Raw genomic sequence first — 27,299 nt, 5'->3', positions numbered from 1 at the left:
GTAAAAACCAATTTCGATCAACAATTGTACTCTTTATTGACACAATTATATACAACTGGAAATGTCATTGTATATGTCACGGGTCGGCAACCCGCGGCTCCAGAGCCGCATGCGGCTTGTTTTAGCCTTAGGTGCGGCTCCGGTCAGGGCGGCTATCCTCTGCGGCGAGCAGCGCCTGAAAAGCCACTGAAAGACTAGTCACTAGTCTTTCAGTGGCTTTTCAGGCGCTGCTCGCCGCGGAAGATGATGTGTGTGCTGCCGCTGGCCGGCAGCCTATCAGAGAGGCCGCCGGACCGCGATGACGTCATCGCGCCGCCAGACTGCCGCTGCGCTGAAGAGGAGGACCGGGCTGAAGGAAGGCACGTGATTCGCTCTCAGGAGGTAAGTCACACTTTTAGGGGGGCCTGGACTCTGGCACATTATAGGGGGGCTATTGGACTCTGGCACATTATAGGGGGGCCTGGACTCTGGCACATTATAGGGGGGCCTGGACTCTGGCACATTATAGGGGGGCCTGGACTCTGGCACATTATAGGGGGGCCTGGACTCTGGCACATTATAGGGGGTGTTAAGATTTGTTTTATAATGATTTTGCGGCTCCAAGTTTTTTTTTCTTTTCGAAAACGGGTCCAAGTGGCTCTTTATGTCTTAAAGGTTGCAGACCCCTGGTATATGTCATGCACTTTGTTATCTTCAATAAAAAAGTTAAAACTCAAAAAAAAAAGAAGAAAATGAGGAATGATAACATTGCAGCTGGCAACTATACCAGGAATGTACAACTTTTAATTACAACTGTTTTACGTAGCTCATCACAGAACTGTCAACATTTACCCTAAATCGCTGGAAAAGCACACGGGCTGAAAATAAAAAAAAATAGAAATAAACCAGTAAAATGTGCCATGACTCCCACTGCAGCCAGCTCATGACGTGGTTATTTATACTTAATTAATAACTATTTTTGAGCTATTTCTGATACACGCTCCAAACTTTCCCGTCCAGCCTTGGCACGGAAGGACTACATTTCCCATAAATCCTCAGGCTTAGCGCTCGCGATGTTTTGGACAGGGGGTAGGAGGGTACGGGGCCTTGTTGTTGATGTCAGTGATGGCGGCTACGGCGGTAGTGGCTCCGCAGGCTGAGGCCTCGGAGTCGTGGTACTTGGCGCTGCTGGGTTTTGCCGAACACTTTCGTACGTCCAGTCCGCCCAAAATCAGACTGTGTGTTCACTGCTTGCAGGCCGTCTTCCAGTTCAAGCCCTCGCAGCGCATTGAGGCCCGGACTCACTTGCAGCTAGGCTCGGTTCTGTACCATCATACCAAGAACAGCGAGCTGGCCCGGCAGCACCTGGAGAAAGCGGTGAGGCGGCAAGGGCAACTTTCGAAGTACTGGGTGAAAAGGAATTAAGTAGGGGGAGTGTGCCAGGGATGCATCTTAATGTAAAGCGGCAATTTGGTGCCCCAGAAATGGGGGGTTGTCTTGCTAAGGACTGTAGTATAAGTGGCAGTAAGAAGGAATTTTGGAGTAGGTTGGCTAATACAGCTGAGAGAAAATGAGGTACTGGCCATTGAGTTCAGAGCATAATGTCCCGTCAGAGCTGATCCAATATCTCTCGTGTCTAATGATGTCTTGTACTTCACTTATCCTTAACCTTTTGGGTTACTGCTTTTTATCCAAGACGTCAGGGAATAAAGGTGTCATTTATTTAGCAGTAACCCATAGTATCATTTAGACTGAAGGATTTTATGACAATTTACAACTGGTCTTCATTTATTTATTATTCACCTGTTTTGTTCTGCAGTCTTTTAGCCTTGGAGTGTAAACTGTTAACTTGTTCCTAAGTTTCAATTGCCTTGGCAGCCATGGAATAGTTTCAGTATCAAAAAAAGGTAACTGTTAGTTTGCCCCCCCCAAAAAAAACAGCAATTAAAATAAGAAAACAAAGTTTTTTGTGGTTTTTGTTTGTTTTTTGGTTGCTGGTGTCACTGACCCTCAACAACAGCATGCTGGATACAAGCCAATAATTCCCAAAGCATTCAAAATAAGTAATGAAGACTAACTGAAAAGTTGCTTAGAATAGATTTAGCTACAACACATTAAAAATTGAAGCAAAGGTGCAGACAGAAATTGTTCTTCAGAACCTGGTAGCAGCAGGGTATTTTATAAACATCACCCAACATAAATTACTTTCTTTGGCTGTTATGCCAGTAACCGCTGCCACAAGGTTGTACAACTAAATCACTTATTTGTTTATAGTGTTGTGTTTAAAGTGATACTGACATGTTGCTATGAAATGCCATAGGAATGTGCTAGTATTAATGAAGAGTTGTAACATGAAAAATCTTTGCTGCCTCTTGCCCGGTGATACTTACGAAGCTCAAACATAGCTAAAGGCTCTTCTGCAGTTGTTGCCGTCACCCTGGGCTGGGTGATGGCACAGTCCATCCATGGGCTAATTAAAAATGTAAACAATACTCCAGACTATTGGAAGAATTGCGCCACTCTCAGCCCAGTGTGAATAAAATAACTGCGGAAGAGCCTTTCACCAAGCTGGAGTGTCGACTTTGGCAAGTGTCAGTGGACATTTTTTTTGTGTGTGAACGTGTCATTATTGCTTTGTATTGTATGTACTTTAAAGGGGATGCTCACCCTTATTTCAGCTTCAAGACATAAGTAAATTTGCCAATATAAGAATATTTGCACCATGGTTTCATTAAAATGGACTTTTCAATATATCTCCCTAGAAAGTAGGGTTGCATAGATATTTAGCTGAGGGGCCACTTCCCACCCCACTCTGATTAGGCTGACATAGTGACATCAGCAAGATTTTACACAGTCAATGACCCCATGGCTTGGGCAGAGTTAGGAGACATAAAGTTTTATGCCTCTTCACCTCTCCAGATAGATATATTAAAAGCAATCCATTTTTGAAACCACATCACAATTTAGGAATATAGGAACATTGGAATTTTAAGACTGAACTTTTGTTTCTGTTTTCTTGCAGTGGTTAATATCGCAACAAGTATCCTTTTGTTTGTGGGTCAAACTTACTGGTTGTCCTATCCCCCTCACCCCGTAGGATGCGCCTTAAGGGCAGCTCGATACGTCCACCCTGTGTTGCACCTGAACGAGTACAGTCAGATCCAGAAGAATAGGCTACGTTTCTATCTGGCAGGAGAGAATCACTGCAGGGGAAGGGGAACACAGGGTGAAACACCTGTGTGTAACTAGGAGCCCTTAAGGGGTTCACCCAACTGGTTTTAAAGCGGGTCTTACTATTAAAACTTACAGGAACTAAATCTCATTTAGGCCTTTTTAGTAAAGTAAAGTCAGCTGCCATACAACATTGTCAGGAGTCAAAGCAAGGAGATTTCCCTTTGCGGTTTCAGCTGTGTTTGTAAAAATCCTCTTCTGAGTGTACATTTAAAAATGTGTGTGCAATGCTTTAGATAAGGTCAAAATCAGCACAAAATCTGTGTGCTTGATATATAGCAGATCTTTGTCTAGGTATTTGTCGTCAGGCAGTCCAGAGTGCCCTGTACACCTGCCCGTAAGATTTTTTCAGCCAGTTTATGTCCGCTTGTTGTCCCTAGTGTCCCGTGGAGTATTATCAACAAGTCACTTGATGCATCATCATCCTATGTTGGAAGAGGATATTGTTTCTGAAAGCTAGCAGTAACATTTATAAATACACCGCTCTAACATATTTTAAGCAAAGAAATTAGGTTGGGAGTATTCCCAATATATGGGCCATGGGCTTCATTTAGTATATTTGGTCCTCTTTGCTATTAATTGTAATAGTTTTTGTGCAATGTGACACTGACAGGGTTTTGCATTGTCTTTTCTCCCATAGTTTGTAAGACTGAGTCAGCTTCCTGCTGGTTGGCTCAGATCCACATTCCTAAAGGGGGGAGTGAGTTCTTAGCATTCTTGAGAGAGGGGGGAGCAGGAGAGGGGAGAGAGCAGAGAGCTGTGTGTCTCTGGCACATGAATTACAGACACAACAAATATTTTGACAGAGAAGGCAGTGCATCATTTCTGTGAGTGGTTATGGCTGTATTTACATAGACCTTTCTGATAAAGCTTACTTAGTTTTTACCTTTCTTTCTCCTTTAATCAAGATTTTGATGCACGTCATAGATTTAGTATAGTTTAAGCCCCTACTGGGGCTGCCTGCTTATTTCCTTGGCTATATAGATCAATGGAATCCTGGTGTGGCCGCTGTTTTTATCATTCCCCAGTCTTTCTTTCTTTAACTTGCTGCCCTCAGATACCACAGTTTGAAGATGTGAAGTTTGAAGCAGCAAGCCTTCTGTCTGAGCTATATTGTCAGGAGGTAAGTTACTAGTGGCTCATACTTCTTGTGTAAAACATGGATTTCTGCTCATTAGAAGACTTAAACAGTAACACCAAAAGTATGTTTAAAAGTAATTAAAATATTAAATTCTTGAATAGTAAAACTGATCTGTTTTCTTCTGAAACACTGCTATAGTTTATAAACAAGATGTTGTGTAGCAATGGAGGCAATTAAATTGGGCTAAATGGCACAGGTTAAATAGTGGATAACGATTATGCCATTATATTCTACAGAGCTTATCTGCTATTTAACTTGAGCCCTTTCTCCTCTGAATGGCTGCCCACATGGCTACACAGCAGCTTATTTATATAAATTATAGCAGTGTTTCTGGAGGAAACATACCATTTTTATCTGTGCAGGGCAACAGTGCATTATATTTTAATTAGTTTAAAATACTTAAATGTTTTGGTGTTTCATTAAAAATTGTAAAGGTAAAAATTGTCTTGTCTTGTAGCTTAAGGTTGCCTTGATGTATTGTAAAAAAACAAAAAATGAGTGTTGGCAAAACAATACAGAAAAGAGTTAGGCCTAGATTTCACAATTTTAGAGCCCTTTGAGTAAGATGGCACAGTTTGGCCCAGTTTCTTGTGTGACTGCTGTATGACTTTTGTGTACTTCACTCAACTTTTCAACAGCAAGTTTGCTTATGTCACTGAACCTTAAAACAGACACACACACAACTGAGATGCCCAATATTCAGGCTGATTGGGGGAGCGGGGACATGGGCAGGCTGGTGGGACACGAGCAGTATGCAGGCAGGATAAAGTGCTGAGAGGCTGTGCGCCGGGTCCCTCTGAGGTCACTCACAGGGAGACCCAGCGGCCCGGGGCCCTGTTCATCCCGCTAGTGCGCATAAGTAGACTTGATTGGGTGAGGGAGGGCAGCTAGGATCATGCTTGGGCCAGTGGGCCCACTAGGTTTTTTTCCGGTGCAGTCCAACCCTGTTTCGTGCAAGATATTAGAAAAATTGTTCAAAAAGGTGGTATTTTGTACAGAAGGGTAGTTTAAGCCAAAAAGTTTGGAAACCTTTAATCTAGATAATAATAAAGTTTCCTTTTTGAAGCTATGGGATATGTTATCTGAAAACCTGTTATCCAGAAAGCTCCAAATTACAGAAAGGCCCATAGACTCCATTATAAGCAAATTACATTTTTTCTAAAAAATGATTTCCTTTTTTCCCTGTAATAAGAAAACAGTACCTTGTACTTGATCCTAACTAAGATATAATTATTACCTATTGGAGGCAAAATTATCCTATAGAATTTATTTAATGTTTAAATTATTTTTAGTAGATCTAAGGAATGGTTATCCAAATTACAGAAAGATACCTTGTCTGGAAAACCCCAGATCCTGAGCATTCTGGATAATAGATGCCAGACTACAGTACCCAGAGGTTTTCTTGTTAAACTGTGTATTTTTTTTTTTTTTCCAGAACTCTGTGGATGCTGCTAAACCTCTTCTGCGGAAAGCGATTCAGATTTCCCAGCAGACTCCTTATTGGCATTGCAGGCTACTCTTCCAGCTAGCTGTGAGTTTCACAATTACTTCCAAATCTCTTACAGCAAACATTTTACCTGTTTTGTATTTGCTTATCTTCAGGGCATTTTTGAAGAAATACTCTTACCTTTGGTTTTCTTGCAGCAACTACACACTCTAGAAAAGGATTTGGTGTCAGCGTGTGACCTCTTAGGAGTTGGAGCAGAGTATGCACGTGTAGTTGGCTCTGAATATACAAGGTAAAATGCTTTTTAGAGATTTTATGGCTGGAGTAATTTTGTTGTATTCTGGTGCTATATATGCAGACTTCTAAAGGGATAATTCACCTTGAAACCAATTATATTTTCGTTAATGTATTCTAAGCAACTTGTACAATTTAATAAAATGCATGTTTTCTGCCTGTAACTAAAAATGCTGGTTCACCCGCACAGCCAAATGACAGAATGAACCTTCAATCATTGTCCACTTATAGTTTATCTTTCTGTTCAGGCTGTCTGCTATTCTTATGCTGTTCTCGCATACAAACTGCTTTCTGGTTACAAGGATAATTAAGTCAAAGCAACAAGATAAGAGTAAAAATTTCAAAGCCTTGCAGCTGCCCAACAAAAAATATAAATCAAAAAGTGTTAAAGGGATTCTGCCATGATTTTTATGGTGTACTTTTTTTTTTTTTTTTTTTTTTAATTGACGTTGTTTACATTGCAAATAATTCACTACAATTTAAATTTTTATTCTTGAACCAACAGATGTATATTTTTTTTTTAATAGTTGTAATATTGGTGTGTAGGCAGCCATCTCAGTTCATTGTGCCTGATTCTGAGCTTTCAGAAGGAGCTAGTAATACAAGATAGAACTACTTTCAGATAACCAATTATTTCTCCTGTTCAGTGTACTTTCGATAGGACCCAAGTCACATTGTAGCTTAACAGTTTCTTCTGCTTGGTTCCTATTCTCATGTCTATGGCTAGTAAGCACATTTAGCAATGAAAACGTTTTGAAAAACATTCTGAACTGTACAATGCTGAAATCCTCTCCAGATTTCGGAAAACCTGCTTTTTGGAAGGGTATGGGAGTCTGGGCTGTCAGATATTGCTTTCCTTCATTGTATTTAAAGGAGAAGGAAATCACAATGTTCAAAATGTTGGACACTTCCCAATGATTGTAATAGCTAATCTAAAACCCCCAGCCAGTTCTCCTGTTAGGAGAAAACTGCACCTTCTGGGGTGTATGCGAGCATTCCTCTTCCTCCAGTCTTGTAGGAATGTGCAGTAGAGAGAAGCCGGCTTCTTTTCTTAACTGCGTATGCGAGCCCCAGGATTGCTGCAAAAGGAGAATTTACTCTTTAAGAGAAGTGTATGGGATTTTTCTGCTAACCATGAAATCGATGACATACAGGAGAATTTGTTGCCAGTATGAAATGACTTCCCATTTGGCTGGCCAAATCAGTGTGCTGATCAAAATTAAGTGCTGTCCAACGGGCCTACCTGTGCACGCACCATACTCTGCCTGCCCTATGCCCCCCAGTGATTGTAACAGGGTCAAAGGGCAGGCAGAGTATGACGCAAATCGTGATAGCTTTCCCTGTCTCCTGCCCTTCTCTACCCTGCCTATGTGTGCCATACTCTGCCTGCCCTATACTGCCTGTGTGTGCCTTACTTGCCTGCCCAAGCTGCCTGTGTGTGCCATACTTTGATTGCCCAATGCTCCATGTGTGTCATAATCTGCATACCTGTGTGTGCCATGAACCTGGCAAGGGTTTGATTTGGGACACTGTCTGGGTTGTGGAGCAGAGAAATTGCTTTTAAAGTGTGTTGTGTTAAGCAGCATTGACTTAATTTCTGTACTTTTTTTCAGGGCATTGTTCCTACTCAGCAAGGGAATGGTAAGTGTCTTACAGTTTCTTTGTGTACAAGGGAAGACAAGTCATATAGTACTTTCCAACAGCATTGCAGTAAAATCAAGAAATACTTTGTGCAACCTAAAACACAATTTTAGAGAGTAAAACTGTGTTGTAAGTTGTATAATGTTTGTTTTCATTGTTTGGAACACGCACAGAATGCATTAGTTTCGAAAAATCCTTCAGGCACATCTCTGATACAATTTATTGCTGTGAGATATTCCATGTTTAGCACTCTGCAAAACTCCAGTAGACAAAAGGCAGTAATATCACTGGGAGTATTTGCACAGGCTCATTATCAGGTTCATTTAATTGTTTATGAAATAGGTTTAGCTGAAGTAAGTGGGCAGCCTCAGTTGACCAAGTCTCCTATATTCTTGTGAGTCCGTAAAAAAAAAAAAAAAGCAAGCAGTGGTTCTTTTCTATATAGTAAGTTCTGCTGTGATATGCCATGTTCTGCCCTTTATATATTTAGTTCCACCAAGATATCCAACAATAAACACGTTAGTGAAAGTTTATTTACATATTTTATAGATGCTGACTCTTGTAGGTCACTGATCTTCAGGCCACAGGTGTGTCTTATTGCAATTACCAGTAAAAACCAAAGAGCAATTAGTTTTGTCCAGTTTACCAAAAGTTATAAAGTAAAAGCAAAGATCTAAAAGTTTAAAATGGACCGCCTGTGCTAAATTAGCCCGTTTAGCTTTGTAAGGGTGCTTGCTTCAGTTGTGTGCATTTACTAGTCTTCCACTGTTTCAGCTCTTGTTGATGGAGAGAAAGCTGCAAGAAGTGCATCCGCTTCTTACACTGTGTGGACAGATTGTGGAGAACTGGCAGGGTAACCCCATACAAAAAGAATCCTTGAGAGTTTTCTTCCTTGTTTTGCAAGTCACACATTATTTGGATGCAGGGCAGGTATGTTATTCAGAAGGTGAAATATGCTCTACTAACAAATAAGTATGAATTGCTTGTATATATTATGATGTAAAATTGAAACACTAAACATCACATCAGTTAATAGAAATGACCTGCTGAGACATATCAGTGAAAATATTGGATAATTTCTCTGAGCTGCTTAGGTGCCTTTCTATGATGCATGGGCACTTTGGCTAAAACTGATATAGTAAATAGTCACATAGCAATTCAGCTCTGACATTTACTGGCACCTTTACAGTAATTCATGTTTTCGTATCAACAGTTAAAGGACATGTCAACACCAAAAATAATTTTGTGCCTAATAAAAGAAAACATAATTATAAAGATCTTTTCAATATGAATTTATTAAATATTTGTAGTGCTTTAAAGGTTATTTGTAAATGTAATTGCTATTAAAGCAGCTTTTGCTGAACTGGTTGTTTCCTTTTAAACAATGTTGCAAAAGCCAGCCTTCTCCCGCAAGACAGGTCATTCAATCTGCTGGCTTGGGTTACATTGTTTCCAGTGCCAGAGCCACCAGGGCAGAGAATAGAAAGGACAGGCAGACACTGCTTTTAATTGCAGTTATTTATACAAATAATTCAAAAACCATTACAAATATGTAATGAATATATATTGCAAAGTTGGTTAGAATGTTTTCTTTTATTAGGCAAAAATTATTTTTGAGGGTTGACCTCAAATGTCCTTTAATGTAAACATACAATGATTTTTTTTAAATGGTTATGTATTACAGTAAAATAAAACAAGGTGAATATATAATACATATTCTGTTATGTATTCTGTTACATATTCTTGTCTCTTAAACATTCCTAGAAAATAGTTACCTTATTTCAGAGAACAAAATTGTACTTTAGACAGAGAGCAAACAGGGAATTCTTACAAGTATAAGTTTGTGTGATGTAGGTGGAAAATAGCTGATGAATGTCAAGTACATATGCCGTCAAGCAAAAATGTTTTTTTAGATCCTAGTTTTAAGAAGCAGCCCAAAAGAGTTATCTTTCATTTAATTTTTATATATGCAGAATGTCCTTTCTCTTTATATTGCTTCCCCAGTGAATATAAAGTGTTTATGATTTGGAACTTTGTCTTGCAGGTTAAAAGTGTAAAACCATGCCTTAAACAGTTGCAACAATGCATTCAAACTATTTCAACTCTGCACGATGATGAGATTTTACCCAGTAATCCAGCTGACTTGTTCCACTGGCTTCCCAAAGAGCACATGTGTGTTCTGGTTTATTTGGTAAGAATGGTCTAATTTTGTACCACCTGAAATGGAGCATCTCTTATTCAGGTATAATGTAATATTTACAGATTGTTTTGTTCATGGGTTTTTATGATTGAGGAAAACCTGGTAGCGGGTAACTAATAATTATTTCTGTTTAACTAAAATGATACAACTGCCTCCTAATGTAATATCTGTAAGCAGATGACTGTATAAATGCAGGAACCGGTATAATTCAACCATTGTTGTAAAATCTACCCTGCTGTATGCTCCCTATGAAAACTGTTCTTATTGTGGTTTTATTTTTCCCTTCTTGCATTTTTGTGCTTTATTATGTTTTGGATTTTTTTGGGGTTAATGAAACCTGTTAATACACATTTTAAATGCAACTTTATTGGTTCTTAATCATAGTGGTGGTGTTTTAGCAAATATTAATCATATAACTGTTGATGTATAAACTTGTATCTCTCTTGTATTCCCACCTACAGGTAACAGTCATGCATTCTATGCAGGCTGGATATTTAGAAAAGGCTCAGAAATATACAGACAAGGCTCTTATGCAGCTGGAGAAACTCAAAAGTAAGTTTTTTTACTTAACCTTTACCTTTCTGTGTTCTGTTAATGCATTCTGTCTTTAAAGGGAAAATATACCTCCTATTTTGGCATGAGCTTTTTCTGGTGGCTTTATGTAGAACCGGTACATATATGAACTTCCAGATACAAATATTAATGTGTATTATTTTTACATAGACCTTATTACACTCTCAGCATAACATATCCTGGGAAACAACTAATTGGAGTTATGGTGGTGTCTTTCAATTTGTGAAATCAAGTATGCTTTTGTAAAACAAGAATGCATTTATGTTTATATCTGAAAGTTCAGATGTGTGTTTTTTTTTCTAAATAGGCTCAACTAAATTGGTTTAGTTGGGGGGGTATATTTCCTCTTTTAAAGAATAAGTACCGGTAATCCTTTTTTTTTTTCATATCAGTAAAATTACTCTAAACAGCCTCCAGAATGTCCCAGCATTCTGTCTGACCTGGTTCCTCAGCTCGAAGTTAATCCTTTCCTTTGCTTCCTTGTGCAGAGTGAAGCCCCGTCCCTACTTCCTGTTCAGGTGTCGCATCAAAAAAAACAAAAACAAAAAAAAACCTGCTAATGCACAGACTGGCTCCTGCTGCCTCCAGGCATGCCCAGAAGGCTCTCCAGGTTGACTAGAGTAGTCGAATTGAAGAGAGAACTGAACAGGAAGTGGGGGCAGGCCTTCACTCTGCACAAGGAAGCAAAGGAAAGGATTAACTTCTAACTGAGGAACCAGGTCAGACTTTCATTCTTAAAATTAACAGTATTTAAGATGGACCTATTCTAAGCAGCTTTTTCTGTTGGTTTTAATGTTTAATTAGATGGGGTTTTTTGTTTTTTTTTAACTCCCATGCATTGGGGAATTTTGTAGTGAATTTTCAGCTATGTTGACACAATGCCCTGTGTACCATTGGAATACTAAATTAACCAATATTTTTTCTTCTCAGTGCTGGATAGCAGTCCTATCCTATCTTCTTTCCAAGTCATCCTTTTGGAACATATAATCATGTGTCGTCTTGTGACAGGACACAAAGCCACAGCTTTACAAGAGGTAGAGATGTTAAACTGGTAATAGAGAATTTTGCAGATGCCTGTGAAATCTTTTTCATTTTACATCTGTCTTTATTTCTCAGATATCCCAGGTATGCCAGCTCTGCCAGCAGTCTCCACGTCTGTTCTCTAACCATGCAGCTCAACTCCACACATTACTGGTAAGTAATAAATAGTTATGGAGCCACATCACTGGTTCTACTTTTTTTTTTCCAATGGAGAGTGCTTATGGTGTTTTAAATATTTAAAGTATGGTGCCTTCCCCATTCGATCTTGCACACCATAAGTGGCAGGCAATTATACTGACTATTTTGAAGAATATCTGGGAGGAAGCCACAGATTTGTGTAAAACTTCCTTATTATAACACAAGATAGATTAATCAACTTTAAAATTCTCTCTACTATTACTCAGCTGATAAATAACACAGGGTTTTTCCAAGTAAATCCTCTGCTTGTCCCCTCTGTTATCACCTCACTGCTGATTTTCTGTGGTTTGTGGGTATGCCCATTAATCGAGAAGTTCTGGTGAACAGTGGTTTAATGTCTTAGTGACAACCTAGCATTACCTCAAGTCATCTCTCCTTAAGTGTGCTAATTAGGGGGCCAATTCATTAAAACACGAGTTCGAAAAATTCGGATTGGATACGATAATTTCTGAAGATCGCAAATATCACGAAAATGCTTACGGAAAAAGCTTATTAGTCATGATAATATCGAATTGGCGATCCGAAAGTCACAAAATTTTCGTACCGAACAATTGTAAACAGTGACAGAACCTTCTAATCCTAATTTTTCATGCAAGCGTACGAAAAAGTTGCGCGGGTGTACGAAAAGTCGAGCAAGCGCGAAAAAAACGCTGAAAATACGCTCGGAGCGTTCGTGTCTTAATAAATCTCCCCCTTGGTGTGTAATAAGCGATCTAGTTTTTTATAAACATACCAGAATACTTTATCAAACTCTTATTTTATGCTAAAAAAGTGATTTGTAGCTCACTGGCTACAACCTAAGGCCCCTGCCTTCTTTACTGGCTAAACTTTAGTCAGTCTTATGCTTCCATTAATTACACTAACATATGAGGCATGTGGAGAGCTGGCTTGAGACTACCTAGCATTAAACCCCATCGAACCTGTGTACTTGAGCTGTATCAATAAGTGGCGATTTATCTACCTTAATATGTGTGCTAAACACTAATATACTGTAACATATGACAATATTTGTTTTGCCAGCTTTTAAATTAAAATGCTCCCACACTTTATTTTTTCTAATTGTATTTATGTCCTAGGGCTTATACTGTATCTCTGTAAATTGCATGGATAATGCAGAAGCACAGTTCACAACAGCACTAAGGGTAAGTATGTTTGCCCTAGGTTTTTACATTGTAATGATCCAAACTGACAGCCTCCTATAAAATCAAGACAAGCCCTTATAAGGATATTCCTGACAACCCTACAAAGCATGCAATGCAGTTCATATATTGCTATCAAACTTGTTTTCTTCTGTATTGCCATTAGCCTTTTCTTATATAGGGAGATATTCATGTGAAAAAATACTTAATTCTGCCTAATCTTAAAACCTTTACTACTGTTGTACTTGTACGCAGAATTTTTGTGCGGTTAACTTTATAAATTATTTTTGACATTGATCTCCCCAGCTCACAACGCACCAGGAGTTGTGGACGTTTATAGTGACAAATTTAGCAAGTGTTTACATCAGAGAGGGAAACAGGCACCAGGAGGTAAGCTGACTGATATATTTTTCTTAATTTTTAACACGCCAAGAAAAATCACTAACCAAAAGACACAATAGAGTCCATTCAAATCTGCCATTCTCTTGCATCCCCAGTTCATTTCCTATGTGCATGTACCAGTATGTATGTTTCAGTCATTACGCGTTGCTTCGGTTTTCCAAAGTCACCTGAAGTTTCCTTGCAAGGCAACTTCGGGCAACCGAAGCAATGCGTATACCATCCCACCGGCGATTTACATTCTTGCGGGTGGGTTGGCATGTCGGGGAGATTAGTTGCCCGCAATAGTGAAGATTTATCACGGGTGAGTAATCTCCCCGTGTGCTACTGCCCTAAGTGCTTTTTATTGGCCACATCAAAACAAACTTCACGTAAATAGAAAAAAAGGACAAAAGCATAATTAAGATAATTAAGTGATAAACATTTTTTTTATTGGGCCAGTAAGCCACATTGGGCCTGATTCACTAAAGTTTATTGCACGCTTTTTTGTGGAAAAAAAGACGCGATTCACTACAGCATTACCGCATGCGATAAGTCGCATTTTCGCATGCGGTATTTCTCGCGCTAGTTTTACCGCATACGTTCATTTCCGTGCTGAAAAGAATACGATCGCATGATTCACTATAACTTTTGCGCGCTAAATATCGCATTCGGCTATGCGAAAATTAACACCTACTACAGGCAGGCGAAAAATTATACAAAAGTACAGTAAATGATTTTTTGCAATAAAATATGGACTTACAGTGTTATTTATTCAAGTATGTGTTTCCCCTAGAGTGCCCGCACAACATTTTTGCTGTTTCGTGGATCTTTCGAAAGATTTGCTAATTTTCACTAAAGATAACCAGAACACATTTGCTCATCACTAGTGGCTACTATTTATAAGCATCTACTATTTATATGATACCATTTATATGCTACCATTTATATGTGGCTAATATTTATATACACCATTTATATGCGGCGACAATTTTTATACACTATTTCTAAGCTACCATTCATATGCGGTGACTATTCGCGGGCGTAATTTAGCACATGTACCAGCAAATACCGCATTGAAATAGTCTTCGCAAGTTAAATAACGCATGCAATATCGCGCGTAAAAAAGCGCGAGTATGCTTATAGTGAATCGTGCGAAAAATCGCCAAAATTAAGATGCGGTAAAAATTTTAACGCACGCTATAAATAGCGCACGTTAAATCGCACTTTAGTAAATCAGGCCCATTGTGCAGTGTTTCTGGGGGTTGATCTAGGTTATTTTCGTTTAGGAGAAAACTGCACCATCCAGAAGGAAAAAGTTGAGCTGCAGCTTCATCTTTCTTACATTTATTGCCACATAAAACCTTATTTTGGTATTAATTTGTGGTATTAATCCATGTACAGTATTTTATCAAATATTTATCAATGTGGGAAATTTTTCTATAAAGAAAACTTAAAATTGATGTAACAAATGGGTGTAGAGAGGGTGTTTTTTGTACTCATTTAGTAAGTTATAAATGCTAAACATAGTCAGTTACATGCCCAATAAAATAACACAATGTTCTCTTTTTTTCCCCCACCCAAGCTTTATAGTTTACTAGAAAGGATAAACCCAGACCATAATTTTCCAGTCAGGTAAGATGTTATTTTTATGGATATATATATATATATTTTATTTATTTATTTATATTAAACAGGCTGTTCACTGAGTGTGTGGGGTTTACATGTCCTTTAAAGGTGGTAAAGGAGAAAAAGCACAGGTTACCTAGCAGATAACAAATATGCTCTGTAGAATACAGAGGGCAGGATTCTACACAGGTTATCTGCTATGTAGCCTGTGCCATTTAGCCCTATTTTTACTTGAATGGCTGCCCTATTGGCTACACAGAAACTTCTTTATATAAACGATAATTGTATTAATTAAGCAAACACACAACTTTACAAGCACAGCACAACAGTACATTATATTTTAATTACTTATTAAACACTTGTTTTTTTGGTGTTGCTATGCCTTTGAAATGTTTTTTTTTTTTCTGGCAGTTCATTTGTTTCCTGATAGATGGAACAATAGTATATATGTTTGTGTACAAAACTAATTTTTTACAAACTATAGATCTCTCTAAATACCTTCTAACAAGGTAGTTTCCATAGACAACCAAGTAACCAGCTAAATTTGTAATAGGCATTTTAAGAATTCATCTTTTCTCCAAATGCATGAAGATGCGATGATATACATTAATGTAAGATATGTGCTACATATATTGATTTTCAGCTTAAATTACTAGATATTTATATAATATAGGTAGAATAATTTTCTCTTTCCATTCTAGTTCTCACTGCCTCCGTGCTGCGGCCTTCTACATCCGTGGGCTCTTTTCTTTTTTCCAAGGCAGATATAATGAAGCAAAGTAAGTGTTTTTTAATAAAAAAACAAAACATATATGTAATATATATATAGGTTTTTTTTTTTTTTTAACCTGTAGAAATAAGTGCTTATTTAAAGTGTCCCTTCTCTTTCTCTTGTAGGCGATTTCTGCGTGAAACCTTAAAAATGTCAAATGCTGAGGACCTAAACCGGCTGACTGCCTGCTCCTTGGTTCTTTTAGGCCACATCTTTTATGTACTCGGGAACCACAGAGTAGGTGTTACCTTTGCTGAATTAATTTTTTTCATTCATCACTAGGAAGACTATGCCTTTCTTTTCTGTGTTGGCTATACAGTAAACAGGGGAAAATAGCAACATCAGATAATTTAAAATGGAAACCATGAGAAGAGTACACTAATTTCTAGAACTAGTTTTTTGATTATTTAAATGGGAGAAGGGCATATTGGCCTTATAAACTAGCAGGCTGTGTGGGAGTATGGGAACACTTCTTTGAGATTTTGTATCAGGAAGAAATTTGCTACCTAAGGGGTATTTTAATTGATGGTTGTACTGTGACTGTATTGGCTTATTTGTAATGCTTTTGCTTGACTTGCAGCTTTTAAAGTTGTCTAATTTCTGATGTTTAGCAGTCAGTTTTTGATGATGAAATTTGAGTATTGGGAATGATGTTTTTTACTTGTTTAGCTTTTTAGTACTCCAGCTAGTAGACTCCCACATATGTATATGTGCCTCCTGCACTTGTGAGCCATAACTGATTCAAAGAAGTTTGTCAGCTGATAATGTAAATGCACATAAATACGAATATATAGATAAAAAGGAATCTGACAGTGCAGAATAATTTATACCAGTGTATTTCAATGAGCTTTTATTTAAAGAAAATATAGTTAATTTAAGACAGGGTTTAAATTTGCCCTTCTTATTTGCATGGTTTCTTGTACCCATGCAGAGAGAGGTTATAGTTTAGCTGAAGTAGAGAACTATTAACAGGGCAGCTTCACAGTTTTGATTAAATCCTAAGGGCCACAAGCTTTATTAATATGATAGTGGCAACTGTTGCATTAACATATCTATATCTTTTACCAGGAAAGTAACAATATGGTAGTCCCAGCCATGCAGTTGGCAAGCAAGATTCCAGACATGTCTGTACAACTCTGGTCTTCTGCTCTCTTGAGAGGTACGTTTTCTTAAGTTGTACTCTTAATTTGTTTGCTATAACCCAGTAATCCCCCAACCAGTGGCTCTTGAGCAACATGTTGCTCACCACACTCTTTGATGTTGCTGCCAGTGGCCTCAACGTAGGTGCCCAGTTATAAATTTCTGGCTTGGAGGCAAGTTTTGGAAGCATAGAGATACAGATTTACTCCAAACAAAGCCTCCTGCAGGCTAGCAGTCCACACTGGGCTATCACAATCCTTGTTTGGCATCCCCAAATAACTTTTTCCATGCAAACACAAGTAAAAAAAAAAAAAAAAAATAACCTTATGCTATACTGAAATATTAGAATGCTTTCAGAAATCAAAGATCTGTAGTCAAGGATGGTGGGAAGCTGTATATTATCTGACTTTATTAAAAAATACTGTACATGTCTGGTGGAGCAGCAACAGACGCATGGATTTTATACCAATTCTATTTACTTGCTGCAGGGACTTTACCGGCTAGGCTGTAAAACACCAGCTGGGTGGCAGGCGTAGGTACACATCAGACTTGTTTTAAAGGACAAGTCAACTCAGAATATACTTTACAACTTTGCTATATACATTCATCACAAATTTGTAATTTTTTTGTATTAATTTGTAATGGTTTTTGAGTTATTTGTATATATTATTGCTATTAAAACTGTTTGTCCTTTCTATTCACTGCCGTGGTGGCTCTGACTCTTGAAACAATGTAACACAAGCCAGCAGATTTTACAGACCTGACTTGCTGGAGGAGACTGACCTTTGCAACATTGTTTAAAAAGAAACAACCAGCTTCAGCAAATGCTGCTTTCAATAACATTTACAAATAACTTTAAAAGCACTGAATATTTTTAATAAATTCATATTTATTTTTTGCTTAGAATGATGTTTTCTTTTATTAGACAAAATCTTATTTTTGGGGTTGACATGTCCTTTGAGATATTGAATAGATGGTAACCAATATTTCTTCTGTTGTGATCTTATTTATTATTTTTTTCCTTTCTTTTACTCCTTACATGGAAAGATTTGAACAAGGCTTGTGGTAATAATATTGACGCACATGAAGCAGCTCAAATGCACCAAAACTTCTCCCAGCAGCTTCTCCAGGATCACATTGAAGCTTGTAGTCTTCCTGAACACAATTTGATCACGGTGTGTATGAGTGGCACCTATTTTAATGCTGGACTGAATTTCTTCCCTTTCTTTCATGAGGACATTTTGATAGCATTGTGTGCCCTTCTCTGCACTATAGCTAGATTGGAGACCTCTATAGAGGTTTAACATACCTGAAACCTTCACATAAAGCTAAACAGACATTGCTTGACAGATAGTTGTGCCTTGGACAAAGTAGACATTTTGTTAAATTACACAAGATACTGTTAAAGTTACAGTATATATCCCCTTGTTCAACATGAGTGCAAGGAGTAGGGCTTGTGCTAAGCAAACTTTTTACCCATTGTTTAATCACAAAATATTTGTTCTTGTTATTCTTAGGTAAACAGGGAAACTGAAGCTACTCCATTTTTGGTCCTTGCAAAGTAGATAATTAAGATTACCATCATACAACCTTCACCCTTTACTGTAACTGTTTTTTTTTTTTTTTTTTGCACAACTGCATTCTGTGTACTGATGGTCTAATTATTTACCTCACAAAGACCAAACATGGCATAGCTTCAGTCTGTGTAGAACCATAGTTTTTTTACGATTACAACAGTCAAAATTATTGAAGTCCTATTCATTAAATACATGTTGAACAAGGAAGTATAGTGCTTCTTAATTAACAAAGGTGTTTTTAATTCACCTCTTACTACTGCTTAGATATAGATGACATTATAAAACTTTGCTTTTCTGAGTATGAAAGACATGTAAGAAAGCTTGTAGTAACACTAACATTTATTGTATTGGGTTTGTAGAGTAGCTGTTAAGGATGTTTAATGGGACACTGTACACACAACAGTTGTACATTTTTAAGAATTGTCAACAATATGCTACAGCTGTAGCTGCCAGCTGATCATGTGTACAGATAAATTGGCCAGTTCATTGCCCCTGGGACTGCAGTGTTATATTAACATGCATAGCCTTGAATGACTGGTAGATCAATTGTTGTTTTTTTTCTTTCAGTGGACAGATGGCTCACCTCCAGTACAGTTTCAAGCTCAGAATGGTCCCACCACCAGCTTGGCCAGTCTTTTGTGAGAATGGCAACCCCAGTGAAATGCTAAGACTAATCCAGCATTCACTCAAAAACTACCCTACACTGATTCCAGAGAGTTTGTACAAAAACAGAAATCAATTCTTGGGAGCACTGCTAGAGTTCAGCACATTGCCTCTGGATTTTGGATACTGTTGTAGATCCCAAATGGCAATCAGTACACCTGGTGAAACAAACTTGTTAGAGGGTCACTTTTCAGAGACGTTTTTTGGGGCAGATCTACCTGTTGGAAAACACTCCATTATGCAGGAGTCGCCGGATTAATCCTCCATGTCTATGGTGTGTTGAGGATACACCTCCCTTACAGCACTAAAAAAAAAAAGGAATAGAGGAAGGTCTTGCAAATTGGCATCCTGTTTGACACCTGCCTTCAGTGTATTTGTATCCCTCCTCCCTAACAGATTTAACAGAGAAGGGCATTTTTAGCTTGTTTTATATTCATAAATATATATATTAAATTTATCAATGTTAAGACTTTTCTACTTACTGAATTACGGTTTTGTGAGGGACCTAGTTTTCCCTTCACGCTTTTTTTTTTCCTTTTGGATCAATATGTAATATTCACAGGGGATAGGAACCTTTTTGAGACTTGGATATAGTTTTTTTAGGTTGAAGAAAAGCCTTAGACGGGAGATATTTATATGCCAAGATCCCACTAATTCTCTTGGCATAACTAAGCAAAGGAACAGCTAGTGGTCATGGAAGGGGTTAATGTTTCAGGACTCTTTAAAAAGTACGGTGATATGTTCAGTAGAGAAAAAAAAAAGCCGTGATTGAGGTCTGACTTTTTAAATTATCAGGAATTACTTTTATCATCCTTTTTTTATTTATCATGATACCTGTAAGTATTGTAACCTGAAGATTTTCTTTTTTTTTTAAAGAAGTTTTGAATACCTTTCCTTTGCATCCTGTTTCCCCCCTATTACTAATAAGTTAATTTTACAGCCATCCTTTGTGGATCTATGGTGAATCTACTGGGTATATATTTGTGTGTATGGGGGGAAATATTCTTTCATGCTGCATTTTCTCTCCGTGGTAATGTTTTAGGCTACAGGCACAGTTTGCTTTAGCCACATGTCCAACAGGCAAATATGTTTAAAGGTATATAAGGATATCTTTTCTGTTTCACCCTTAATAGGTCACAGTTTGTGTTTGTCATGCAAACTGACTTGTAATTGGCACTTTAAATTAAGTTGCTTCAAACCCTTAAAGGTGCTGGTGTTGCTTGCTTGTTTTAAAACTAATTCCCATCATATGTAATAAATATTTAGAATGTTCCACTTTTCACTGATAAAAAAAAAAATTAACAGTGGGCAAATTTGTAAACGGTTTCTAGTCATCAGATAGAATGGCTAATGTGTACACAGCTAACTTTCAGTACCCTTCCTTTAACTTTCCCAGCAGATCATTATTATGAGGGGTCTTTATATTTGGTCTCTTGTGACTAAGGGCAAAAGCACCTAAGCATATTGTCTGCTTTCCTCCACAGGTGGTTTTTATAGAGGACAGTCAGTCCGCTTTTACGTGCACACCTCCATAGTTCCATTGACATACCTAGTGTCGGTCTGTGTGAAGCTACACAAAGTGCACATCTGCACAAAGATGCATACATTCGCATATTTGAGCTGATATGCTCTATGTAGCTCCACACAGGCCGATGCCAGGTCTGTCAATGGAGCTACTGAGGTGGGCGCCCAAGAGCAGATCCGCTTTACTCTGCCTCTATATAAAAGAAAAAAAAAGCCTGCTGAAGAAAGCAGACAGTCCACATGATTAGTAAGTAAATAAGAAATCATAACGGGTCCATTTCAATTTTTTTCAAAGCTAAATAGATGGTTGCCAGATCCTTTAAGATACTGGTAGGGCAGGTCATAAAATAAAAAGTATCCCAAACTCAGTGCAAAATTGCAATTTAAAAAATCACATCTTCATTCAAATATATATATATACAGTGTATATGATTTTTTTTAAATTGCAATTTTGCATTGAATTTGGGATACTTTTTGTTATTTGATGTTTGATCTGCCCTTTAATCTGGGGGCTGCATCCAACAAACTCTTACTGGCCATTTAGGATCCTTTCATTTAATATAATTGTTGACAGGTCATAATTTAGGCTTAATACAGGGGCCCGTGCTCTGCTGTCTCAGTCTGGATTGGTCATGTTAGCAGCCAACATTGGCCTGTGTATCTGGAGCTAAAAAACATAAGTGAGCTTTGTTTACTACTAAAAGGTAAAGGTCATTCCCTTTATATGGAGAGAACCAGAGAATAGATATGATTTAAAAATCCTGTACATCTGGATTTCATGTGATACAAAGACAGATCCACTAGCAACCATAGTTCTCTATTAAAATCAGTTTGGCTCTTCTACTTGCAACTTGGTAAGTTGACTACAAAGTGATGGTACTGATATTTTTGTAAACCTATTATCTAAATAGCCATTTACATTCATAACTTTGGAACTGCAGAACAAAACAATCAACTAACTTAGGGAGAAATGTAATAAAAGGGTCAACCAATCAGCAGGTAATATTTACCAGTGACATATTTAAAGGTTGATTGGTCTAGATTGGTTACTTTGCACTTTTTATTGCATTTCCATTATTAAACTATTACACAGTTCGTATAGCAGCTGTAATTAATCTTAGAACGATTGATTTAATATGTTGTAGGGGTTGATGTTTGTGGCAATTTGTTGTTGGTCAACAAACAATTTTGATTTTTATGTTGGACTAGTTAGTAACACCTAACAGCCTGACATTTTACATGAATTGGAAGACCAGTTTGAAAATGTCTTAGTCTATCAATGTCCACAATATAGTAAAGTTAATCTTAATGTTAACATCCCCTTTTAAAATGTATATGTCTGTAAATGATACAAAATACATAGGAGAACCTTGTATTAGTGTTGCAGTGTCCTTTTTCTACCTAGGATTTGATCTATGGGTTTCTAAGTGCAGTACTTAAGATTCTGCTAGCCCATGTTTTATAGATGACTGCACATCCTCATCTACCCAAAATGTCTGAGCCCATGTTCTTAAATATGACAGCCCTTCAGTCGCCAGAGTATTTTCTAATGTACTAAACCGATGAATTGGTGGGTGTAGTTGTGAGAATTAACTCATTTGAGTTTGGCAGGGAGGAATGTAACTGCACTATTTTAACATAAAATAAAATTGTAGTTTTCCCCTTCAGATTTCTGTTAGTCACTAAATGATAGCACAAGGTTTCGCCCATATTCGTAAATATGGTGCCTTTTACCCACAAATGCTCCTTCGCTGCCATGAACATGCTGATTTATGCTTTTTGACATAAAATCAAGGCAGTGTTTCATAGGCACTTTTTTGCTGGTACTGCAACATCAGGAAGAAATGTGGCCCCTTAGCTTCCATTTTGTGTATATAGAAATGACAAGTTCATGCATCACCTAGCAGCAGGCTTTTTCCATTCACGTAATCTAGAAAAATAAAATCAATGTCACTTGTGCTATGTTACTGTTTTTCTAGTAACTTTGATTCTACATTGCTGTTAGTCAAAGGATTATGGACTGCATTTGTGTATGCACTTTTAGTCAGTGGTTTGATGCATGTGGGAAACAATATATGAATGCAGATTTGACCCATGTCTCTACTTATCCCATTGCAATATCGGAGTGTATGTGAAACCTTAGATAATAAAGCAATAACAGAAAAAGTTCAATACAAGAGCATGACCATGCTCTCTGACACTGTACAACTGGTCAGCTGTGTTTTATCTTTACATTTGCCTGTCATGCATTGCTTCATATGCTTGTCAGTTTTAAAAATGGCTTAAACTCTGAAATTCTGCTTCCTTGTTGTGTCTTTAAGTGACTGGGAAATGTCTGACAGATCCTGTACTGGGGCTTTTTAGACTGAAAACATTTCTGTTAAGCTTTTTATGCTAAAAGGAGATGCTAGAAGTGGCTGTGTTGTTGTTTCCCATTCAATTTCAACTGCCTACAAAGCATACCTTGTGTATTCAGCCCAGGCACATAGGATTTTTTTTTTACTGTAGATTTGGAAACACAATGGGAAACTTGCTGCGAAATATCTGCCTACTACCAAAGTGCGTGCCATATACAGCACATTTGCCATTTAAGTGAATGGAAAGCTGTTGTCTGGGTGGCCATTTTGATCACCATATTGAGAGAGAGAAAAAAATGTTGCTCTGGAAGTATTTGGAGTTTTATTTCTCCTTTTGGAAGAAGGCTTTTCCTATAATTTAGTTTTCCTTAATGTACATTATATTCCCTTTGCTTTCTGATCTTCCTCCTGTACTCTCTTGCAAATTAAGTAATCTCTACTATAACTGCCCTAGAGTAATATCCCAATATAAATAGATCAGTAGACTTCAAGGTGACTTCTAATATATTTTTTTTTAAATATATTCCTTATGTTCTTGATTTTTATTTTCATGAAGAAACAAACAAATTACACATTTTACAAAAGTAAATAAAATATATAAGTTGTAATGAGATAAAATTAAAACAAACTAGGCTATTATCTCTGAAAAAAACCTTACTAAATGTCCTTAGTACATTTATTGGAGAATTTATCAATTTTCCTAACAGAATCCTTCACATAAATATTATGAAGTGCCTTTTTCAGACAAATATTGATTCTTAAGTTCACACCCAGTGTGGAGTCCATAACTTGCCCCCTTATAAGAGAGGGAATTTGATTCATGTGCCTCTCCTTTATGTACATCTGATATAGTAAACCGTGAAGAAGGGAGCATTTTGACAAGCTACAAACAAAAGCACCTTAAGAAAAACAGATTTTTTTTTCTGTTTAATAAAGGGTACATGACAGAAAACTATTGTCTTGTGATAACAGTATTTTTGAAAAGTGCCTTTTCAATATTCACTATATCTTGCTGACATTGTGTTGATTGCTTACTGAAGGGATCACTGAAGGGAAGGTGTCAATTTGTTAGGCACTCTCCAGTGATTACAATCACTGACCTCAGACCCCAGGAGGTGTTCCTCTTCATTGGTCTAGGTTACTATTTCTGACTGATGTTATCAATAATAAAACCTATTGGCATCCCTTCACAGATGAACTGTAATCATGATATTGGCTTTGTTAAAAGAAAAAAATGCTTATTTCTGATGCAGCTAGCGACTCTGCTCAATTTTATCAGGAGAGAGAGGAGTAAAGGTGGGCCATACATGTGATCTACTCGTTTGGTAAGGTCGCCCCAATATGCCTACCTGGGCTAATTCAATTGTTTGGCCCAAGGGCCAAGTGATCCAATTAAAACAGCAGGCATAGGTGCCATCAGACCAAGGACTCTGTATCCACGAGCCAATGCTGTTCCTGATCCAACAGGAAAAATCAAACCTGCCCGATCAATATCTGGACAATTTTTGGCCAGATGTCTGTGTGCTTGAAACACTCAAATCGGCAGCTGAAATCTGCTTGTGTATGGCCCCCTTAAGTTGCTCTGCATCATTAATGTATACTTTAAGCTGCCCAGACAAAAAAACAGTAGGGTGCTTTACTCTTTAATAAGATTAACAGTGTAAAAACCTAGTATAAAAGGGAAATAAATAAATTGCAAATGTTTAGAAGAGCGGTCTGAACAGTATTTAGTTTATCTAAAGTTACTCTGAATTTACCCCTCGTTTTCAATATATTGAGGACTGCTTGCCCTGCTAGACAGTGTTATGTCATGTTAAGAGGTGAGGAGATTGAAACACTGAAATGTAAAATGAGGCCTTTTTATGGACTGAACTGTTTCTAAAATAACGTTTCTATGTTAGTGTTTCACTTGTAAAATATCAAATAGGTTTTGCCGTAATAAAGTTATTCTTTGAAATCACTTTATTATGGCACCTACTGTGGCCAAACATGGTAGGCGGGATTATCATCAAGAGTGCAAATCTTGATCAAGTCAGTCCATTGTATGTGTATGGTCCTAAAACTATTGTCTTTTCAGTAGTTATGACTGCGGTAAAGTAAGATGTCTGGATATGTGGGGGGACAGCATGTGGCTACAGGCAGCTGTACGTGGATATGCTGTGTGATCAGAATGTTAATGCAGTCATTAAGCCTTCAGACCAGTCTTATTTGGTCACTGGGCAGATATATATATATATATATATATATATATATTATTATGTATGTATGCCAGCTTTGGCTGCCTCTAAGAAGGTAACTAGTGTCATAGTGTCATACTTTAGTAGTCTCTTAAAAACATCTAAAATAGTGTTTTTCAAGGTCTGCAGTACTTTGTATTGTTGGGCTTTGTTGAATGAAATGATACTAGTTATAGGCTGCAATAAAGTATTAAGAGACATGACCTAGCAAACAGATCTGCTTGAACTGAAGTGTTTCTTTCTTATTCCTGTTATGTTTTAACCTCAACTTGAAACCTCTTAAAGCTTATTAAGCCTAATGAACCTACTCTCTCCTTTCAGCACATTTCAGCTTACTCTTCCTGTGACCCAATTCCATGCATGTGCTTACAGAATGAAATATGTTAGCACTCAAACAAGAATAACCATGCAAATGCAAACATTTCAGGTGTGACAGTGGCAGGAGGGTCATACAGGCTTGCTTAAATAAATCAAATTTAATGTAAAGTGATTCATTACCTTTCATAATATGGTCATAAAATATGTAATTGACACTGCAAAATGCAGTTGGTGTACTGCTGATAAGGTGTGTTCTTGAAAAAGTGTCCTCACATACCTGGGTTTCAACTGCTTTTTTTATCCTCTGCATGGACTGTTGAGTGTTGGTTACAGAATAATCATTATTTGCCTGTGGGATATGTGCCTAAGGGGTCCTTGTGCTGTACCCTAGGATTATAAAAATGACAGTGAAATATTAAAATGTTAAGACATTCCCTTTATATGTTTCAACTAATATAACCAAAAGTATAATTCTTTTTAGTAACTGCTTGTGGATTGGTTAAGCTAGACCTGGTGATTTAAACACATGGATCTACATTTATTAGAAAATATATATATATAGCCCAACAGTATTCTCCTGTAGGCCTAAGAGTTTGAAACATCCGTAAGGGTAATGTCACTTGAGATTTCGTATGTTGTGCTCAGTAGCCGTGACTTTACTGGAAAAGAGATTGGCTTTAAATCATACAGTCTTTCAATCACATTCCATAGTGGACCACTCAGTTCCCCACAAGTATGGCATGCCTGTAAGGCCAGAACTTCCCAAAGTGCAGTGACATTAAGGTCCAGAAGCTTTTCAAATCTAATGGTCTTCATATTAATTGATCTTTTGAGGTTTTAGATCTATTTTGGAGAAAGAACACAAGTATAGTCTTGAAGTGGTGTCCTCTTCAGTCTTTATTCCCCCTGCACACATTTTCAGGCAAAACCTGTACAGATGGGCCTTACTTTTGGAGATACCTTTTGTAGGTAGTAACATGATTGGAGACACATGTGCTTGATTGGTTGCTGCTATTTGCCAAAGGGAAGGCATTGTTAACTTGCTGACTAACAAAATCGTTGTGAGAATTACCTTACAATACAGACCACACTTAAATTGCATAGTTTGCCTTTAGCTAAATCTGTCGACCTCTAATCACCAGCAGAGTTCTGTAGCATTGGATTGCTAGCTACAACCCCCTAACTGTATTGCAGATTGTTGCAGTGGCAAGAATATATTGCAATAAAATCCATCTCTAAGGCATAGCAGAATTTAGACATTTTAATTTATGTATCTTGTGTTATAGTTTGTACTTACTTTACTCTGATTGGTTTGCCCTGTTCCCCAATGGGCAAATCACTTGTACAGTTCTTTTAAAGTTTTTAATTTAGTATTATTTTGAATTTATTCTGACTATTGATGCTCTGCTTTACTTTCTGTAGATAGTGTAAAGATGTTTGTATAGAAAATAAAATCAAAACTACATCTCAGGATTTCAGGTGTATCTTGTATTCTTGATTTTCATAAGGGGGGAATTTCACTGTAACTTGCTGTTATGTGGTATTATGTAAAATGTCCAAGAAAGGCATACTTTGGTTTAAGTGCTAATCTTTGCACAGTGAGGCATGACTGGTGTTCTAATTAGAGGCAGGTGAAGTTATGAAAAAGTGAAAACTGGGGTTCAAGGGCACTTCAGCATACAGTATCTGAACAATATGCCCTAAGCACCAAATAATCAAATGGGAAACTTGAAATAATTCTACATGATAAACATCTTTGCAAAGAATTCTTTTGGCTTTAAATGTGAGATGACATGGATGGGCTAGAGAACTGGAAGAAG

At 37.5% G+C, this 27,299-nt stretch overlaps 1 protein-coding gene across 3 annotated transcripts; it reads left to right on the top strand.

The window, feature by feature from the left end:
• Positions 1-1,058: 1,058 nt before the first annotated feature.
• On the top strand, positions 1,059-26,952 carry mau2 (MAU2, sister chromatid cohesion factor). 3 transcript variants are annotated; one of them, XM_012961796.3, is made up of 19 exons: positions 1,060-1,356; positions 3,002-3,019; positions 4,268-4,333; positions 5,787-5,882; positions 5,996-6,090; positions 7,706-7,733; positions 8,508-8,663; positions 9,778-9,924; positions 10,395-10,485; positions 11,437-11,540; positions 11,623-11,700; positions 12,822-12,887; positions 13,191-13,274; positions 14,848-14,897; positions 15,593-15,670; positions 15,789-15,900; positions 16,732-16,822; positions 17,851-17,978; positions 18,948-26,952. In XM_012961796.3, the coding sequence occupies exons 1-19, from the start codon at positions 1,096-1,098 to the stop codon at positions 19,020-19,022; spliced, it is 1,824 nt and encodes a 607-aa protein (XP_012817250.1). In that variant the 5' UTR covers positions 1,060-1,095; the 3' UTR covers positions 19,023-26,952.
• Positions 26,953-27,299: the final 347 nt, after the last annotated feature.

This window comes from Xenopus tropicalis, chromosome 1 (genome assembly GCF_000004195.4).
Source record: "Xenopus tropicalis strain Nigerian chromosome 1, UCB_Xtro_10.0, whole genome shotgun sequence".
Classification (NCBI taxonomy): Eukaryota; Metazoa; Chordata; class Amphibia; order Anura; family Pipidae; genus Xenopus; species Xenopus tropicalis.
This window is presented reverse-complemented; position numbering and strand designations above follow the sequence as displayed.

Excerpts from the sequence above, each read along its gene's own strand:
- mau2 (XM_012961796.3), top strand. The coding sequence starts at position 1,096 with ATGTCAGTGATGGCGGCTACGGCGGTAGTGGCTCCGCAGGCTGAGGCC. Across the intron at positions 9,925-10,394 it reads TGTGTGTTCTGGTTTATTTG|GTAACAGTCATGCATTCTAT; the intron begins GTAAGAATGGTC and ends TCCCACCTACAG. Across the intron at positions 16,823-17,850 it reads GTCTTCTGCTCTCTTGAGAG|ATTTGAACAAGGCTTGTGGT; the intron begins GTACGTTTTCTT and ends TTACATGGAAAG.